The sequence below is a fragment of the Jaculus jaculus genome, chromosome 2 (assembly GCF_020740685.1).
Source record: "Jaculus jaculus isolate mJacJac1 chromosome 2, mJacJac1.mat.Y.cur, whole genome shotgun sequence".
Lineage (NCBI taxonomy): Eukaryota > Metazoa > Chordata > Mammalia > Rodentia > Dipodidae > Jaculus > Jaculus jaculus.
Genome location: NC_059103.1, coordinates 9,846,522 through 9,867,174, shown reverse-complemented (window position 1 = coordinate 9,867,174; position 20,653 = coordinate 9,846,522). Strand labels below are relative to the sequence as shown.

The 20,653-nt window shown below is 46.2% G+C and overlaps 1 protein-coding gene across 1 annotated transcript in view; it reads right to left on the bottom strand.

The window, feature by feature from the left end:
- Nucleotides 1-20,653, bottom strand: part of Zan (zonadhesin) — a 98,083-nt gene that overhangs the window by 27,766 nt on the left and 49,664 nt on the right. The window contains 7 exon segments of the mRNA XM_045142839.1: nucleotides 4,074-4,198; nucleotides 6,840-7,004; nucleotides 7,107-7,357; nucleotides 8,693-8,837; nucleotides 10,010-10,218; nucleotides 13,647-13,823; nucleotides 19,702-19,793. Coding sequence (XP_044998774.1) covers nucleotides 4,074-4,198; nucleotides 6,840-7,004; nucleotides 7,107-7,357; nucleotides 8,693-8,837; nucleotides 10,010-10,218; nucleotides 13,647-13,823; nucleotides 19,702-19,793 — 1,164 coding nt within the window.

Genomic DNA, 20,653 nt, shown 5'->3' with positions numbered 1-20,653 from the left:
TTTAACTGTGATCTTGCAAAATCCAGTATTTATAACTGAATTGACAAAAGTAGAAACACCTAAGGCCAGGCGTGGTGGCACACGCCTTTAATTCCAGCACGCGGGATGCAGAGGTAGGAGGATCGCCATGAGTTTGAGGTTGCCCTGAGACTACAGAGTGAATTCCAGGTCAGCCTGAGCTAGAGTGAGACCCTACCTCGAAAAACCAAAAAAAAAAAAAAAAAAGTAGAAACATCTTTTGTTGAGTTATGTATTATTTTAATACCAACTTATATGAAAGAAATCATTTTTTGAGGGTATTTGTGAATAGCCTTCAGAAAGAATGTTGTTGTAGAGGAGATCTGAAGTGTACCACGTGTCATTGAGCAAAGCAGCACCGATTGGAAGCACTGCTGAGTAGAACTCTCTGAGGACCTGGCCGTTCAGGAAGTGTCAGTACTAGTTACCTTGGGGATAAGAAGCCAGGAGAGGGAAGATGACCAGACTGCATCAAGAAAAGCAAAGGACAGCAGTGACAAGGAACAGCTCTGGCACTGAGCTGAGGAAAAGCTCATGGGCTGGACAAACCTAAAAGAATAGGTTGTAGAAAACTGAAAGGGAAGACAAAATATGTGACATAGACTTAAGTACCAAATGACAGACAAAGAGAGGAGGCTATATGATAGGAATGTGCACACTTCAGAAATACCCCTGATGAAAGTCTAAAGAAAGCTTTGGCCTTACAGAGAAAACCTCGATCTCTGCATGTCTCGAAGGATGAATTAAAGGCTCAGTGACTCAAAGCCAGGGTTTAAGCAGCTCTATTTCCAGTGGTGCACTCTGGAGGCAAGCGAAAGGTAGGTTTGTAATGAACACTTACTAACTTCATGGATTAAGTCTCTAGGACCAATTTTTTTTTTTAGTTTTATTCATTTTTATTTATTTATTTGAGAGAGAGAGATTGAGAATGGGCACACCAGGGCTTCCAGCCACTGCAGACGAACTCCAGACGCATGCACCCCCTTGTGCATCTGGCTAATGTGGGTCCTGGAGAATCGAGCCTCAAACTGGGGTCCTTAGGCTTCACAGGCAAGTGCTTAACTGCTAAGCCATCTCTCCAGCCCTCTAGGACCAATTTTTACCTTCACATGTTTCAGTGTTACAAGGCCTCAGTTTATATGTAAGAAAATGTATCACATGCATCATCTCAAAGCTACATTAGTGATTTAGGAAATTACTAGATATCAATCACAAACTATCAAAGCGGGGGGTGTACCATCTGACACAGATAATTATATTTTTATAAAAATCTAATACTCAGTGACCCGGCTCTTTACAAAATTAGGCCTCAGTTAAATAGAAGTGTCTGAATACTCTTATGTTCCGGGCTTAATTATAATTTTCTTTCTCCTCTTATCACCCAAGTCTGCCTGCTGTTTGTGCAATCCACTTAAATGTCCTTTGCTATAAAGAGATATATTTAATACTTACATGTTGGCTTTGAAAATTAAATTGTAAAACATGTAGTAAGCAACTAGATATTAAGTGTGATCTGTAAGCTCCTTGTGCATAATTTTGTTTGTTTATTTATTTATTTGAGAAGGACAGACAGACAAAGAAAGAGGCAGATACACAGAGAGAGAATGGGAGCACCAGGGCCTCCAGCCACTGCAAACAAACTCCAGACACATGCGCCCCCTTGTGCATCTGGCTAACGTGGGCCCTGGGGAATCGAGCCTCGAACCAGGGTCCTCAGGCTTCACAGGCAAGTGCTTAACTGCTAAGCCATCTCTCTAGCCCTGTGCATAATGTTTTAAAGCATTGTATTTAAATGCATTACTGGTCCATAATGAATATCTTAGGAAAATACATTTTCTTATACTGTTAAAAAAAAAAAATGGAAAGGGGGCTGGAGGGATGGCTTAGCAATTAAGGTGCTTGCCTGCAAAGCCAAAGGACCTCAGTTTGATTCCCCAGTACCACTTAAGCCAGATGCACAAGGTTCATTTGCAGTGGCTTAAAGCCCTAACACTCCCATTCTTTCTCTCTTTCCCTCTCTCTCACTCTGCCTCTTTCTCTCTCTCAAATAAATAAATAAAAATAAATTTAAAAAAAATGGAAAGGAGCTGGGCATGGTGGTGCACACCTTCAATCCCATTACTTGGGAGGCAGAGGTAGGAGGATTGCTGTGAGTTTGAGGCCACCCTGAGACTACATAGTGAATTCCAGGTCAGCCTGGACTACAGTGAAACTCTACCATGAGGGGCTGGAGAGATGGCTTAGTGGTTAAGGTGTTTGCCTGCAAAGCCAAAGGATTCCAGTTTGATTCCCCAGGACCCACATAAACCAGATGCACAAGGTGGCGCATGCATCTGGAGTTCGTTTGCAGTGGCTAGAGGCCCTGGTGCACTCATTCTCAATCTCTCTCTCTCTCTGCCTCTTTCTCTCTCTCAAATAAATAAATAAATAAAATATATTAAAAATATTTTCAGGGCTGGAGACATGGCTTAGCGGTTAAGCACTTGCCTGTGAAGCCTAAGGACCCCGGTTCGAGGCTCGGTTCCCCAGGTCCCACATTAGCCAGATGCACAAGGGGGCGCATGCGTCTGGAGTTCGTTTGCAGAGGCTGGAAGCCCTAGCATGCCCATTCTCTCTCTCTCCCTCTATCTGTCTTTCTCTCTGTGTCTGTCTCTATCAAATAAATAAATAAATAAAAATTAAAAAAAAATTTTCAAAAAAGATGGGAAAGGGAGAGAATTACCATGGGATATTGTTTACAATTATAGAAGTTGTTAATAAAAAGTATTTTTAAAAAAAGTAAGGAAGGGGGCTGGAGAGATGGCTTAGCAGTTAAGCGCTTGCCTGTGAAGCCTAAGGACCCCGGTTGGAGGCTCGGTTCCCCAGGTCCCACGTTAGCCAGATGCACAAGGGGGTGCACGCGTCTGGAGTTCGTTTGCAGAGGCTGGAAGCCCTGGCGCGCTCATTCTCTCTCTCTCCCTCTATCTGTCTTTCTCTCTGTGTCTGTCGCTCTCAAATAAATAAATAAATAAAATTAAATTAAATTAAAAAAAAAAGTAAGGAAGGCCGGGCGTGGTGGCGCACACCTTTAATCCCAGCACTCGGGAGGCAGAGGTAGGAGGATCGCCGTGAGTTCAAGGCCACCCTGAGACTACAGAGTTAATTCCAGGTCAGCCTGGACGAAAGTGAGACCCTACCTCGAAAAAGCAAAAAAAAAAAAAAAAAAAAAGTAAGGAAGGATAGAAAGGATTGAGAAAGACACTCAGCATTGATTCCCGAGTGCATGAACACATACGTGCGCACACACACACACACACACACGTGTTCCCACATGCATACAAGTATGCACATACATGAAAAATAGAGTTTAAGGAAAGGTAAAAGGAAGCCAGGTGTGGTACTGCACACAGCACTTGTAGAGGCAGGAGAATTGTGAATTTAAAAAAGACTGTGGGGGGCTGCAGAGATGGCTTAGCAGTTAAGCACTTGCCTGTGAAGCCCAAGGACCCCGGTTCAAGGCTTGATTTTCCCAGGACCCACCCTGAGACTACATAGTGAATTCCAGGTCGCTAGAGTGAAATCCTTCCAGGTCGCTAGAGTGAAATCCTTCCAGGTCGCTAGAGTGAAAACCAAAACAAATTAAAAAAAAATAATATATATATATATATATATGCAAAAGAGAGCTGGGCATGGTGGTGCACACCTTTAATCCCAGCACTCGGGAAGCAGAGGTAGGAGGATCACTGTGACTTCGAGGCCACCTTGAGACTACATAGTGAATTCCAGGTTAGCCTGGGCTAAAGCGAGACCCTAGCTCAAAAAAAAAAAAAAAAAAATAGGCAAACAGTTGACGGAGTGGGACACCCGATGTTCTGCTCTGGTCACTGTAGCCATCGCCTCCTGCCCCCTGCAGGCAAGCATATGGGCATTTGGGAATATGGGACGCCTCACCTCCCACACACATACACGGGGGAAAAAAGGACTAGGGATATAGCCCAGTGGTAAAGAACTTGCTGCCTAGTATAAGTGAGATATCCAGTGTCTCTCATAACCCCTCACCCACTACAAAGCACTACCTTGGTTCGAAGTCCTTGTCTTTCCAACTGTCCATAAATTCCTGCTCATCCAGGGCTAGTTCATCACTGGGCATCATGCGTTCATCCTCTTCCTCGCCGTTGAAGTTCCCACAGACACCACAGATCTGCGTGGCAGAGAGGAGGAGTTTTACAGTGCGAAGGAGCCAGGAGAGCTAAGGGCTGCTTTTGTGTGTGCTGGGAATTGAACCCAGGGCTTCAGGTGGGCTAGGCAGACGAAGTGCTCTACCATCGAGTTATAACCCCAGACTCTTAGTTATGATTATTGTCTTTTTAATTTTTAAAAATTTATTTGAGAACGACAGACAGAGACAAAGGCAGATCCATAGATAGAGAGAGAGAGAAAATGGGCGTGCCAGAGCCTCCAGCCACTGCAAACAAACTCCAGACACATGTGCCACCTCATACATCTGGCTTATGTGGGTCGTGGAGAATTAAGCCCCCAACCAGGGTCCTTAGGCTTCATAGGCAAGGGCTTAACCACTAAGCCATCTCCTCAGCCGCTATGATTACTGTTTTTAAAAATTATTTTTAGACTGCCGGGCGTGGTGGCGCACACCTTTAATCCCAGCACTCAGGAGGCAGAGGTAGGAGGATCGCTGTGAGTTCGAGGCTACCCTGAGACTCCATAGTGAATTCCAGGTCAGCCTGGGCTAGAGTGAGACCCTACCTCAAAAAAGCAAAAAATATATATATATATATTTTTAGCCGGGTGTGGTGGCGCACGCCTTTAATCCCAGCACTCGGGAGGCACAGGTAGGAGGATTGCCATGAGTTCAAGGCCACCCTGAGATGACAGAGTTAATTCCAGGTCAGCCTGAACCAGAGTGAGACCCTACCTCGAAAAAACAAAAAGAAAAAAAAATTATTTTTATTGGCTACGCGTGGTGGTGCAAGCCTTTCATCCCAGCACTCTGGAGGCAGAGGTAGGGGAATCGCTGTGAGTTCAAGGCCACCCTGAGACTATATAGTGAATTCTAGGTCAGTCTGGGCTAGAGTGAAACTCTACCTCGAATCCCCCCCGACAAATTTTTTAAAATTTTCTTTCTACGTGGGTACTGGGGTAATCAAACCTGGGTCCTAAGGATTCGCAGGAAAGTGCCTGAATTGCTAAGCCATCTCTCCAGCCCATAATTACTATTCTGAACAATGTACATATTGAGTGTGAGTGTGTGCGTGTATGACCACACCAGGGTCTCTTGCCACTGCAGATGAATGGCAGATACGTGTGTCACTTTGTGTCCCGCTTTGCAAAGGTGCTGAGGAGTTGAACCCAGAGCTGGCAGGCTTTGCAAGCAAGCAGCTTTAACTGCTGAGCCGTCTCTCCAGCCCGTTAATTCTTTATATTTTAAAATTCTTTTAAAATGTCCTATGTAGTCCAGGATGGCTCAATGGCTCCAAACTCAATGTGTGGTAGAGGTGACCTTGAACTCGTGATCTTCTTGCCTCCACTTCCCAAGTGCTGCGGTAACAAGCGCAGGACACTGCGCAGGACTTAGGGGCTCTGGGCTTGCCAGGAAAGTCGTCTACCAAGTGAGTCTCATTCTCACCTGTTTAGTTACGCATCTATTTATTTTTGGACTCTATGAGTGGTGTGCTTGCAGAGGTGTGTGTGTTGTGTATGTGTGGTGTGTTGACACATGTGTATGTGTGCATGTGCTCATGCATGTGCACGCATGTGCGGAAGGCCAGAGGTTGATAATGGGTGTCCTCAGTCACTCTCCACCTCATTTATTTTATTTTTAATATTTCATTTTCATTTATTCTTTTTTTTTTGAGAGAGGGAAAGAAGCAGAGCGAAAGAGTGACAGACAGACAGAGAGACAGAGAGACAGAGAATGGGCGTGCCAGGGCCTCCATCCACTGCAAAGGAACTCTAGATGCATGCACCACCTTCTGCAGCTGGCTAACGTGGGTCCTGGGGAATTGAACCTGGGTCCTTTGGCTTTGCTGGCAAGTGCCGTAACTGCTAAGCCATCCCTCCAGCCCACCTTATTTGTTTGTTTTGGTTTCTCAAGGTAGGGTCTCACTCTAGCCCAGACTAACCTGGAATTCACTATTTAGTCTCAGGGTGGCCTTGAACTTACAGCTATCCTCCTACCTCTGCCTCCCAAGGGCTGGGATTAAAGCCTGTGCCTGCCTCCACCTTATTTTTTGAGACATGGTCTTTCACTGAACCTAGCTATTTGGCTGCACTAGCTATTCAGCACATCCCACAGATCCCCCTTTGCTTCCCCAGCACCGAGATTAAAAGTATGCAGCACCTTGCTGGCATTTTATTTATTTATTTATTTTGGTTTTTTTGAGGTAGGGTCTCGCTCTAGCCCAGGCTGACCTGAAATTCCCTATGTGGTCTCAGAATGACCTCGAACTCACGGCGATCCTCCTACCTCTGCCTCCTGAGTGCTGGGATTAAAGGCGTGCGCCACCACGCCCGGCTATTTTTATTTTTATTTTTTGAGACAGGGTCTTTCTATAGCCCAAACTGGCCTGGAAGCCTCCTCACCCCTGCCCCCGCTTCTTCAGCCTCTGGAGTGCTGGGATTACAGGCACATGCCACCACTCCTGGCTCAAACGTGCATTTTGGAGCTCCCTTGCCCACCCTACACAGCAAAGAATACTCGGTAGCCTTCCTGCACACTGTGCGTGGGGAGCTGTCATCCCTTGGGCGTATCAGAAGGAGGGGGTGCTGTTGGATCACCCAAGGTGCCCCCACCCTCAGCAAAGCCAAGCCCTTTTCCATCTTACCTTTCCCGAGCACGTTTCAGAGACTCTGATCTCTAAGAAACGACTGCCGTCAAATATGAGTCGCATTTCATTCCGAAACGTGACCATGGTGTACGTGCTTTTGGCCGTGATGTTGATCCCCGGGATCTGGGTTGTGGCAGGGAGGATAACCGGCTTGTCGTCGATCTGAGGAGGAAGGTGGTGCCGGGCAGTCAACCGAGAGTGCACAGGGACGCCTCTCCCCGGGGTGTGCCCGGTCGTCCCAGCCCCATCGAGCCCCAAGCTCACCAGGACGCGGTGGCTCTTCTTCAGGGTAATGCGGAATTCGAAGACCTCGATGTAGACCTCGTGGAGGTAGAAAGGGCTGGTTCTGTCGTGAATCCTCTTCTCGCTCTTGACACTGATCTTGAAGAAAGGCAGGTTGATGTTGGGGTGACAAACTTTGACCAGAACGTAAGTGCACGTGCTGTGGAAAGGGTGACTGGTGCCATCGAAGCTCACGTAGTTGGAGTCCTCTGAGAGTTGGCATACTCCCATGCCTGTGGGGGGAGGGGGGGAGAGAGACAGGTGGCTGAGGGACCATCACTGAGTCCCTAGGGAAATACAGTCCTGCCTTCTCTCTGGCTGGCCAGCAAGACCCAAGGGAGAAGGGCAATGTTCAGGAAAATAAGGCCCAAGGGTCTGCGTGGCTCGAGGCTTGAGAGGAGAGACAGTGTGATTCCTACAGCAAGGGGTCAATAATAATATGCCACACTAGAGTCAGCCGTGGTAGCACATGCCCATAATCCCAGACCTCAGGAGGTAAAGGCAGAAAGATAAGGAGTTCAAGGCCAGCCTTGGCTATGTACATAGCCAGTTTGAGGCCAGCTGGGTTACACAATATGCTACCAAGCAAATACATATACATATAATACACATACACACACATGCTGGGGAGATGGTTCAGTCAGTGAGCACCTGAGTTCAGATCCCCAGCACCCATGTAACAGCCACGCATGTTGGCACACCTGTAACCCCAGCATCGGAGAGGCGGAAACAGGAGGGGATGCCTGGTGCTTGCTAGTACTCATTAACAAGCTAGACAAGCCGAAATGGCGAGCTGCAAGTTCAGCGAGAGACCCTGTCTCAAAAAAGAAGGTGGAGGGCTGGAGAGATGGCTTAGTGGTTAAGGCATTTGCCTGCAAAGCCAAAAGATCCGGGTTCAATTCTCCAGAAGCCACGTAAGCCAGATGCACAAAGGGGTGCATGCACCTGGAGTTCATGTGCAGTGGCTGGAGGCCCTTGCACACCCATTCATTCTCTTTTGGCTTCTTTCTCTCTCTCAAATAAATAAATATTAATAATAATGTTGTTTTTTTTAAAAAAAAAAAAAAGAGAAGGTGGAGTTAGGCGTGGTGGCGCACACCTTTGATCCCAGCACTTGGAGGCAGAGGTGGGAGCATCATTGTGAGTTCAAGGCCACCCTGAGACTACATAGTGAATTCCAGGTCAGCCTGGGGCTAGAGTGAAACCCTTCCCCAAAAAACCAAAAATATAAAATAATAATAAAATAATACGAATAAGGCGGAGAACCACTGAGGAACACACCCAGTGTGGACCTCGGCTCCACACACACACACACGTGAATACACCACCCCGTAAAGACGTATGCCCACATGCACACTCACGCCACATACGTACACCACACACACTAGCAAACACATTAAAAAAAAAAAAAAACGAAATCAAACGAGGCACCTTGGCTTAGGTACATACATGATTCCCCCCAGCATTTCAGGGCCACAGTGGCTGGGGCATGGGCATGGTGGAGGAGTGCGCGGAGGCCCTTGGAGAGTAGACCCCCCTTCCCCACCCCGCGCAGTGAGCCCTCTCACCTGAGGTCTTGCAGAGGAGCAGCCCGTCCTGGGCCCGGCACACTTGGTTGACCTTGCAGGACGTTTCGCTACAGGTGATGTTGTTGCGCACCAGGCAGGAGCAGCTGGCGAGGCAGCCCGCCTCACTGTACCAACTCTGCCCGACCTGTGGGGCGCGGCCAAGAGCAGAGCCAATAGGGAACTTGGGAGTTGGAGATGGGCGGGAGCCCGAGCCCGAGCCCTCCCCAACACCACAAGGGTATTTATTTGATCCGTATAGCTTTGGTTTTCCCTCCCTTCCTCCATCCCTCCCTTTCTTTCCCTCCCTCCCTTTCCTTCTGCTTCTCTCTCTTTTTTTCCTTTAAGGTTTATTTTTATTTATTTACTAGACACATAGGGGTGGGAGGGGGAAGAATGGGCACGCCAGGGCCTCTAGCCACTGCAAGTGAACTTCAGACGCGTAGGCCACTATGGGCATCTGGCCTACGTGCGAACTGGAGAATGGAACCTGGGTTCTTAGGCTTCACAGGCATGTGACTTAATGGCTAAACCATCTTTCCAGCCCTCCCTCCTTTCGTTCCCTCCCTCCTTCCTGTCATTGTGTATATATATATATATACACATACATACATACATACATACATACATACATATATATATATATATATATATATATATATATATATATATATATATATATATAGTGTTTATTTTTATTTATTTGAGAGTGACAGAGAAAGGCAGATAGAGAGAGAGAGAATGGGTGCGCCAGGGCCTCCAGCCACTGCAAACGAACTCCAGCCAGATGCATGTGCCCCTTGTGCATTTGGCTAACGTGGGTCCTGGGGAATTGAGCCTGGAAGTGGGGTCCTCAGGCTTCACAGGCAAGCGCTTAACCGCTAAGCCATCTCTCCAAGCCTTCTTTCTTTGCTTCCTTCCCTCTTTCTTTCTCTTTCTCTCACTCTCCCTCCCCCTCTCTCTCTCTCTTTCTTTGCTTCCTTCCCTCTTTCTCTCTCTCTCTCTCACTCTCCCTCTCTCTCTCTCTTTCTTTGCTTCCTTCCCTCTTTCTCTCTCTCTCTCTCACTCTCCCTCCCTCTCTCTCTCTTTCTTTGTTTCTTTCTTGGGGAGGGAGGTTGTTTATGAGTTTGCTTTTGCTTTTCGTTTTTTTTTTTTTTTTCAGACAGGGTCTTGCTATGTAGCCACGACTGCCCTCCTTACCTTTAATGAGTCCTTCAGCGTCTGGCCTTCCTCCTTATCCTAGCCCCCTCCTGTGCTACCCATCCCTTGTCAGGCTCCGAGCCCTCCAGCTCCTGCTCCCCTTGCTGCCGAGTGTCTCACCGGGTGATAGGCACCGCCCTGGTCGACGCAGCCGCACTGGCTGAGAGGCACGCAGGACTTCCCGCTCAGGACGTAGCCTTTCTCGCACTCGCAGCCCTCGGCACAAGGCAAAGTGGCCGGGCAGTCTCTCGGGGTGATCAAGGTGAGACAGGTGGGTGGGCAGGGGTTTGCGCAGGGGCTGTAGCTGCTTCTGGGTGGGCACCTCGCAGCTGAGAAAGACATGAGGGTTGAGATGAGAGTGGGGCCGGGCGTGGTGGCGCACCCCTTTAATCCCAGCACTAGGGAAGCAGAGGTAGGAGGATCGCAGTGGATTCGAGGCCACCCTCAGAGTACGGATGAATTCCAGGTGAGCCTGGAGGACAGTGAAACCCTAACTCAAAAAAAAAAAAAAAAAAAAAAAAAAAGATGAGAGTGGCATTCCCAGCTCTTGACCTTGATTGGGGTAAGAGGCACTTATGCCTGGAATCGGTGGCCTTTTATTTCTTTTTTCCCTTTCTTTCTCTTCTTTCCTTCCCTCCCTCCTTTCCTCTCTTCCCTCTATTCCTTCTTCTCACCAACCCTTCTTTCCATCCCTTTCTCTCTCCCTTCCTTCATTTTGTTTAAAGAATTTATTTACTTATTAGAGACAGAGAGAGAGTGAGAATGGATGTGCCAGGGCCTCTAGCCACTGCAAATGAACTCCAGATGCATGCACCACTGTGTGCATCTGCCTTACATGGGTCCTGGGGAATCGAACTAGGGTCCTTTGGCTTTGCAGGCAAACTCCTTAGCCACTGAGACATCTCTCCAGCCCCTCCCTCCCTCCCTTTTTTCTTTCTTCTTTCCTTCCTTCCTTCCTTTCTTTCTTTCTTTCTTTTTTTCTTCAAGGTAGGGTCTCTCTCTGGCTCAGGCTGATCAGGAATTCACTATGTAGTCTCAGAGTGGCCTCAAATTCAGGAAATCCTCCCATCTCTGCCTCCCGAGCACTGGGATTAAAGGCATGTACCACAATGCCCTCCTTTTAAAAATATTTATTTTTTATTTATTTGAGAGAGAGAGAAAGAATAGGTACACAGGGCCTCTAACCTCTGCAAACGAACTCCAGATGCATGTGCCACCTTGTGCATCTGGCTTACGTAGGACTTGGGAGAATTGAACCTGGATCTTCAGCTTTGCAAGCAAGCACCTTAACTGCTAAGCCATCTCTCCAGCCCCTTCCTTTCTTTTTGAAGAAACTCATGTAGCCTACACTGGCTTAAAACTTGATAAATAGGTGAAGGTGAACTTGAACTCCTCATCCCCCTTTCTCTACCTCCCAAGAGGTGAGATTATAGGCATGTGCCAATTCGTCCTGATCTTTTCTTTTCTTTTGTTTTCTTTTCTTTTCTTTTCTTTTGTTTTCTTGCAGAGTCTTGATAATGCAGCCCAGGCTAGCCTCCACCTCTCCATCCTCTTTCCTCTGCCTCCCAAGTATTGGGATTACAGATATGCATAGGCATAGCTGACTTGTCCCCGCTTATTGGCTACAGTGAATAATGTTTCTGCAAACATTTGTGTGAGGCACAGAGTGAGTGTGCCAGGGCCTCCAGCCGCTGCAAATGAACCCCAGATGCATGCACCACTCTGTGCATCTGGCTTATGTGGGCTCTGAGGGATTGAACCTGGGTCCTTAGACTCTGTAGGCAGGTGCCTTAATCACTAAGCCGTATCTCCAGCCCTGTGTGCACATTTCTTTTTCAATATCTCACTTATTTATTTATTTGAGAGAGAGAGGGAGCGAGAGAATGGTTGCCTCAGGGCCTCCAACTACTGCAAGCAAATTCTAGACACATGTGGCACCTTGTGCATCTGGCTTATATGGGTCCTGGGGAGGCAAACTCAGGTCCTTAGGCTCTGTAGGAAAGCACCTTAACTACTGAGCCATCTCTCCAGCCCCGTGTGCACATTTCTATGTGAACAAGCTTTCATTTTTCTGCTTCATACTAGAGTGGATTTTGAATCAAATTGTAACTCTATTAGACTATTTTTAGGAACTGCCATATTGTTTTATAAAAATGGCTGAAATTGTACCTTAAGGGCTGGAGAGATATCTTAGTGGTTAAGGCACTTGCCTGCAAAGCCTAACGACCAGGGTTTAATTCCTCAGTACCTACATAAAGCTAGATGCACAAAGTGGCATATGCATCTGGAGTTTGTCTGCAGTGGCTGGAGGCCCTGGTGTGTCCATTCTCTCTTCGCTCTTTCTCTCTGTCTCTCTCTCTCTGCTTGCAAATAAATATATAAAACTAATCTTTTTAATGGCTAATATAGGCCAGGTGTGGTGGCACATGCCTTTAATCACAGCACTTCGGAGGCCAAGATAGGAGGATCATTGTGAGTTTGAGAGCAGCCTGGGACTACCGAGTGAGTTCTAGGTCAGTCTGGACTAGAGTGAGACCCTACTTTGAAAAACAAACAAACAGAACAGATAAAATGTGTTCAGCAGTTGAGGGTCTTCCTACCATGCAGAAGAGGAGGAAAGGTAGTCAATGTTATGACGAGTGTAGTTCACCTGAATTTTAAAGAAGTGCAGCATGGTGTAGTGGTTCATGACTGTAATGCAGCACTTGAAAGGCTAAGGCAGGAGGACCGTGAGTTTGAAACTAGCCTGGAACAGACAAGAGAGTTCAAGGCCAACCAGGGCCACATATCAAAACCTTGTCTTGTTTAAAAAGGTTTCTGCACTCTCTCTTCTCTCTCTGCTTCTTTCTTTCTCAAATAAATATATTTTAAAAAAATTGGCCAGGCGTGGTGGCACATGCCTTTAATCCTGGCACTTGGAAGGCAGAGGTAGGAGGCTCACCGTGAGGTAAAGGCCATCCTGAGACTCCATAGTGAATTCCAGGTCAGCCTGGGCTAGAGTGAAACCTTACCTTGAAAAAAAAAAAAGGTGGGGGGAGGTGGGCTAGAGAGATGACTTAGTGGTTAAGGCACTTGCCTGCAAAGCCAAAGGACCCAGGTTCAATTTCCCAGGACCCACGTGAGACAGATGCACAAGGTGGTGCATGCATCTTAGAGTTCATTTGCAGTGGCTGGAGGCCCTGGCATGCCTATTCTCTCTCTCCCTCTTTTCTCTCTTTGCCCCCCCCCCCTCTCTCTCTCTCTCTCTCACACACACACACACACACACACATAAATAAATAAAAATATTTGCAAAAGGTTTATGTTGGGCTGGAGAGATGGCTCAGTGGGTAAAGTGTTTGCTGTGAATGTATGAGGACCTAAGTTTGTTCCTTTTTAATTTAATTGTTTCAGTATTTTATTTATTCCTTTGAGAGAGAAAGGCAGAGAGAATGAGAGAGAAAGAGAATGGGCACACCAGGGACTCTAGCTGCCGCAAACGAACACCAGATGCATGCACCACCTTGTGCATCTAGCCCACGTGGGTCCTGGGGAATTGAACCTGGGTCCTTTGGCTTTGCAGGCAAGCGCCTTAACCACTAAGCCATCTCTCTAGCCCCTAAAATACATTTTTTTTTTCTTTTTAGCTAGGTATGGTGGCGCACACCTTTATTCCCAGCACTTGAGAGGCAGAGGTAAGAGGATCGCTGTGAGTTCAAGGCCAGCCTGGGACTACAGAGTCCCTGGGGTCTGTGGGGCGGGAGGTGGGGTGACTCACGGCAGAAGGTGCTGTTGCGCCAGTCAGTCAGCTGGCCTGCCCGGGAGCACAGGGCCGCATAGGCCTGCAGGGAACGGCACAGAGACGCCACGTCGCCCTTGGTTCTACACTGGGCATGCACACAACTGGCGAAGCTGGCCTTCGGGGACACTACCTGATGGCAGCTGGAGAACGGCCCTGGAGGACAAGACAAAGTGAGGGGAAGGAGAGTAAGTCAGGAAGCCAGCAGGCGCCCGGGGCTTCTGACTAGCTCACTCAACTCACTTCTTTTAATTAAAAAAAAAAAAAATTTATTTAGCCAGACGTGGTGGCGCACGCCCTTAATCCCAGCACTTGGGAGACAGAGGTTCTAGGCCACCCAGAGAATACAGGGTGAATTTCAGGTCAGCCTGAGCTAGAGTGAGACCATACCTCGAAGCCTTCCCCACCAAAAAATCTTGTGCATCTGCCTTACGTGGATTCTGGGAAATTGAAACCTGGGTCCTTTGGCTTTGCAGGCACGCGCCTTAGCCTCTAAGCCACCTCTCCAGTTCTCAATAGCTACTTCCATGGAAATCTGAATGTACCAGTCATGGTGATGCATGTCTGTAATTCCAACACCTGGGAGGCTGAGGTAGGAGGATCACTGTCAGTTTGAGGCCAGTCTAGACTACAGAGTAAGTTCCAGGTCAGCCTTGGCTAGAGTGAGACCAGCATCAAAAAACAACAAAAGGGTGTTGGGGGGGAACTGGGGAGATAGTTCAGTGGTTAAAGGGGTTTACCTCCAAATCCTGTCAGCCTAGATTCAGTTCCTCAGGATCTATGTAAAGCCAGATGCACAAAGTAGTGCATACATTTGGACGTCATTTGCAGTATCAGAAGAGCCCGGTGAAACTACGCTCTCAATCTTTCTCTCCAGTACATAAATAAATATATTTTGGGGGGCTGGGGAAAATGGCTAGCAGTTAAGGCATTTGCCTGCGAAGCCTAAGGACCCTGGTTTGATTCTCCAGGACATATGTTAGACAGATGCACAAGGGGATGCATGCATCTGGAGTTCATTTGCAGTGGCTGGAGGCCCTGGCACACCCAATCTCTCTTTCTCTCTGTCTTTTCCTCTCTTTCTCTCAAATAAATAAATATTTTTTAAAAACTTAATAAAAATATTTTAACCTCTACCCCCAAAAAACAAGGAAGCAAACTTCTGGTTAAGATGGAAGCGTAGGAACCACGCCAAAGCAGCCTAAGGGAGAAAAAAAAAAAAAAAAAAAACCCAGCAAAATACACTCTCCTACTAAAAAGTGAGGTGTATAAGAAACTCAACTATAGCAGAGAGTAGGACCAGAGCACCCAGAGCCCCCAGAAGCGGCTCCAGCAGCGGTGGCACCAGGACCACGTGGCTCCAGCTGTCAGGCTCGGCCTGAGATTCAGGAAAAGCCAGGTGAGGAGACTCTCCATTCACACCAGCCTCCACACAAACTCAAGAAACGTGAAGGGTGGACGGCAGGAAGAACCGAGGAGCAGCTCATGAGGAAGATGATTGTAGGGACCAGCGGGAAAAATATCAGCCACCATCCAGTCTCACCCCCCACCCACACTGCCAGCCTAAGTGCCAGCAAGCACCAGAGACCTAGGGAAGGGAGCTCACCTACACAGTGATCAGAGCAGCGATCCAGCGACCCAGCCAGCCTACCTGAACCCACAGAGAAACAAAGAGGGACCCAAGCAGAGCGCAGCATAACTGAGACCAAAATCAACCCAAAAGGTACCTGGGATTATACCAGGGAAGGGTCTCACATGGTCATAAACTGACTTGGAGCCCTCAAGAGACCAGAAATCTTAGTCTCCTGGTTGACAGGGTTAAGGGTATGGGGCAACACACATCCTAAGGGACTGTGACTTAGCTTGAGGATCTGGTAGTCATAACACCTACTTTTGCATAAATACTCTGTGCTGTTTTTCATTGAAAGTGTACATTGTTTAGTTAAATTTTAGAATCTGCCTGTATTTTGTTCCACTCAGCCTACCTGAATACACTCATAGATAGCAAACCCAACACCCAGGGTGAGTTCTGAAGATACTCTGAGAGTCTTCAGAGCCACACCTGGCACCTTAAGCTCCTACCCTGAAGGTTATAACATCAGATTGATACCACCAATAATACTGAAATAGAAAATCCAAGCATCAAATTAATCCAAGATGCAAAAATATGTACATTAAATTGTGTACATGTACAAAAGAAACACCAAAAATCAAGACAATATAAATCCACCAAAAAAGTATTAATGCACCAGAAATGACCTCCAGTGAGAATGATTTAAAGGAAATGCCTGAACAAGATTTCAAAAGAATGATTATAAATATGTTCAGAGAAATCAGGGAGGAAATCAAAGGAATCAAATAGGAAATCAAAGAAGACACAGAAAACCAATTTAATGAAATAAAGAGGTCAATACAAGACATAAATAAGGAAATAGAAATAATAAAGAAAAACCAGTCAGAATTACTAGCCATGAAGAACACAGCCAATGAAATTAAAAAAACTCTGTAGAAAATCTCACCAGTAGAATGGGTGAAGGAAAGGACAGAATATCTAAAATAGAAGACCAGGTGGCAGATCTAATATAATCCAACAAAGAGAAAGACAAACTAATAGGAAAGTATGAATGGGCATTTCAAGATATTCAATACACTATGAAAAGATCAAACATAAGAATCCAGGGTATAGGGCTGGAGAGATGGCTTAGCGGTTAAGCGCTTGCCTGTGAAGCCTAAGGACCCCGGTTTGAGGCTCAATTCCCCAGGACCCACGTTAGCCAGATGCACAAGGGGGCACATGCATCTGGAATTTATCTGTAGTAGCTGGAAGCCCTGGCACGCCCATTCTCTCTCTCTCTCTCTCTCTCTCTCTCTCTCTCTCTCTCTCTCTCTCTCTCCCTCTCCCTCTCCCTCTCCCTCTCCCTCTCCCTCTCCCTCTCTCTCTCTCTGCCTCTTTCTCTGTAGCTCTAAAATAAATTTTAAAAAATTTAAAAAAAAAATCCAGGGTATAGAAGAATGAGAAGAATTTCACTCCAAAGGCATAGTGGGCGTTTACAGAATCATAGAAGAAAAATTCACCAAAATTGGGAAAGAGATGTCAATGCAGATACAGGAAGCCTTTATGACACCAAAAAGACAAAACCTGGAAAGAACCTCTCCTCGCCATATTATAATTACACTACCAAACATACACACCAAAGAGAATATATTGAAAGCAGTTAGAGAGAAAAATCAAGTCGCATACAAAGGCAAGCCCATCAGGATCATAGCAGATTCCTTAACACAAACTTTAAAAGCCAGAAGGGCTTGGAGTGATATATTCCAAGTTATAAAAGATAACAAATGTCAGCCAAGGTTACTTTATCCTGCAAAGCTATCCATTCAGATAGATAGAGAAATAAGGACATTCCATTAACAAATGCAGGCTAAAGGAATATTTGAAGACAAAACCATCTCTCAAGAAAATACTTGAAAAGATCCTCCATGCTGAAGAGAAAGAAAAACATACATATAAGGAACCTAGAAAAAACAAACCATACTCAAATACTAGTTAATAAAAGAAAGCAAAGGTAAAACAAGAAAAATGGCAAAAATAAATACATACCTTTCAATAATAACTCTTAATATCAACAGCCTCAATGCCCCAACCAAAAGGCATAGGTTTGCAAACTGGGTTGAAAAGCAGGATCCTTCAATTAGTTGCCTCCAAGAAACCCTCCTTTCTACAAAGGATGGACACTATCTTAGGGTGAAAGGTTGGGAAACAGTGTTTCAAGCAAATAGGCCTAGAAAACAAGCAGGGGTTGCTATCCTAATATCTGATAAGGTAGACTTCAGTCCAACATTAGTTAAGCAAGACAAGGAAGGTCATTTTATATTGATTAAAGGCACACTCCAACAGGAGGACATTACAATCCTAAACATATATGCACCTAACATGGGAGCTCCCAACTTCATCAAACAAATGCTATTAGAACTAAGGTCACAGAAAACACCAAACACAGTTGTAGTAGTGACTTCAACACCCCACTCTCATCAATTGACAGGTCATCCCAGCAAAAAATAAACAGAGAGGCATCTGGATTAAATGAGGTCATAGAACAAATGGACCTAACACATATATACAGGACATTTCATCCAAATGCTGCAGAATACACATTCTTTTCAGCAGCACATGAAACATTCTCTAAAACAGACCATATATTAGAACACAAAGCAAATCTTAACAAATACCAAAAAACTGAAATAATTCCTTGCACTCTATCTGATCATAATGGGATCAAACTACAAATCAATAGCATGAAAAACTATAGATCATACACAAAATCATGGAAACTAAGCAATACACTACTAAATGATGAATGGGTCAATGAGGAAGTCAAGAAGGAAATTAAAAAAATCATAAGAGTCAAATGATAATGAGAACACAACATACCAAAACCTTTGGGACCCAATGAAGGCAGTCCTAAGTGGGAAATTTATAGCTTTAATTGCCTATATTAGGAAATTGGAAAGGTCGCAAGTAAATAATGCTTCACCTTAAAGCCTTGGAAAAAGAACAAGGCAAACTGAAAATTAGTAGATGGGAAGAAATAATAGAGATTAGGGCATTAATGAAATAAAAACCAAAAAAAAAAAAAAAAAAAACAAGGCTGGGCATGGTGGCGCAGCCTTTAATCCCAGCCCTCGGGAGGCAGAGGTAGGAGGATCACTGTGAGTTCGAGGCCACCCTGAGACTACATAGTTAATTCCAGGTCAGCCTGGGTTAGAGTGAGACTTTACCTCAAAAAAAAAAAAAAAAAAACAAAAAAACACCAAAGATGGAGAAAGGGGGTGGGGAATTATCTTGATTGCTAAGAACCTGGAGTTCAAGCCCCAGAAGCTGTATAAAAAGGGTGGTGACGTGCATTTGTAATCCCCTTGCTGGGGAGGTAGAGACAGGTGGATCTCTAGGACTTTCTGGCCAGACTGTCTAAACCTAATTAGGCAATTTTCAGGCCAGTGAGTTAAAAAGAGGTGGACAGTGCCAGGCATGGTGGCGCACACCTTTAATCCCAACACTTGGGAGGCAGAGGTAGGAGGATTACTGAGTTCGAGGCCAGCCTGAGACTACATAGTGAATTCCAGCTCAGCCTGGGCTAGAGCGAGACCCTACCTTGGAACTGACCCTCCCGCCCACCAACAAAGGGAGGTGGATGGTACCTGAGAAACAACACCCAGAGTTGTCCTCTAGCCACCTCAGGCATGTGCATATATTTGCACATACACACACACACACATACACACACACACACAAATATTTGAACATACACAATAAAAAGGGGGGAGCCAGGCATGGTAGCACACACCTTTCATCCCAGTAGTCGGGAGGCAGAAGTAGGGGGATTACCATGAGTTTGAGGCCACCCTGAGACTACATAGTGAATTCCAGGTCAGCCTGAGCCAGAGTGAGACCCTACCTCGAAAAAAATGAAAAGGAGGGGGAAGGGGCTGGAGAAATGGCTTAGCAGTCAAGTCAAGGTGTTTGCCTGCAAAGCCAAAGGACCCAGTTTCGATGCCCCAGGAGCCATGTAAGCCAGATGCGCAAGGTGGAGCATGTGTCTGGAGTTTGTTTGCAGCAGCTGAAGGCCCTAGTGCACTGATTCTACATCTGCCCCCTTCCAAATAAATAATAAAAGTGAAGTTTTAACGTCATTATTTTTTATTTGAGACACACACACACACACACACACAGAGAGAGAGAGAATTGGTGTGCCAGGGCCTCATCCACTGCAATTGAACTCCAGACACTTGTGCTACCTAGTGGGCATGTGCAACCTTGCGTTTGCCTCACCTTTGTGCAGGTTAAAGGCAGGGGAACCAGAATGTCTGGAGGAATCTATTGCTTGAGACGCCAAGGAGGGCTGATTAGTCACAGCTCCCCGTTCTGTACTCCCACCAGCCTCTCTGCCTTTCCATCTGTGACATTCTTGTTCTCCCCTCCGTGACCTGCAGGGCCTCTTGACCCCCTTTCCCCAGGAGGAGGGTGTGGTCTTACCCAGAGGGTTCATCAGGATAGCACAGTTCTTATTCCAAATGTCCACGTTGTTTTCTTGGCAGCTGGAGGTCTTGCCTCCCACCAGGAAACAGCTAAATGAGAAGGGGAGGAAAGCGCAGAAACTTAGGGTGCAGAAACCATCCCCCCACCAAAGACAACGTGGAGAGAGAAATGGAAAGAAAAAAAAATGGTGTGGCTGGAGGGATGGCTTAGCAGTTAAGGTGTTTGCCTGCAAAGCCAAAGGACCCAGGTTCGATTCCCCAGGAGACACGTTAGCCAGATGCACAAGGGGGCACAGGAGTCTGGAGTTCGTTTGCGGTGGCTGGAGGCCCTGGGGTGCCCATTCTTTCTTTTTGTCTTTCTACCTCTCCCTCCCTCCCTCCCTCCCCCCCCCCCGTGTCAAATAAATAAATAAAATATATTAAACCACTCCTGGCTGAGTCTTTTTGAGACCAGCTCTCTCACTGGCCTGTGCCCGCTGATTATGATTGGGCTAGACTGGGTGACCAATCAATGGGCCCTGGGGATCCGCCTGTCTCCATCTCCCGGGTGCTAGGGTTACAGGCCCAGGCCACCACGCTTCACTTTTATGTACTCACTGAGGACTGAACTCAGTTCATCATGTTTGTGAGGTAAGCACTTTACTGACCAAGTTATCTTCTGGCCTCCAGTTAAAAAAAAATGTATATGTATATGTATATGTATATGTATATGTATATGTATATGTATATGTATATTCCAGGCATGGTGGCACACACCTTTAATCCCAGCACATCGGAGGCAGAGGTAGGAAGATCACCATGGGTTTGAGGCCAGCCTGAAACTACATCGTGAATTCCAGGTCAGCCTGAGCTAGAGTAAGAGCCTACCTCAAAACAACAACAGCAACAAAATTTATTATCATCATCATTATTATTTGCTTTTTTGACAGGGTCTCATGTAACCCATGCTT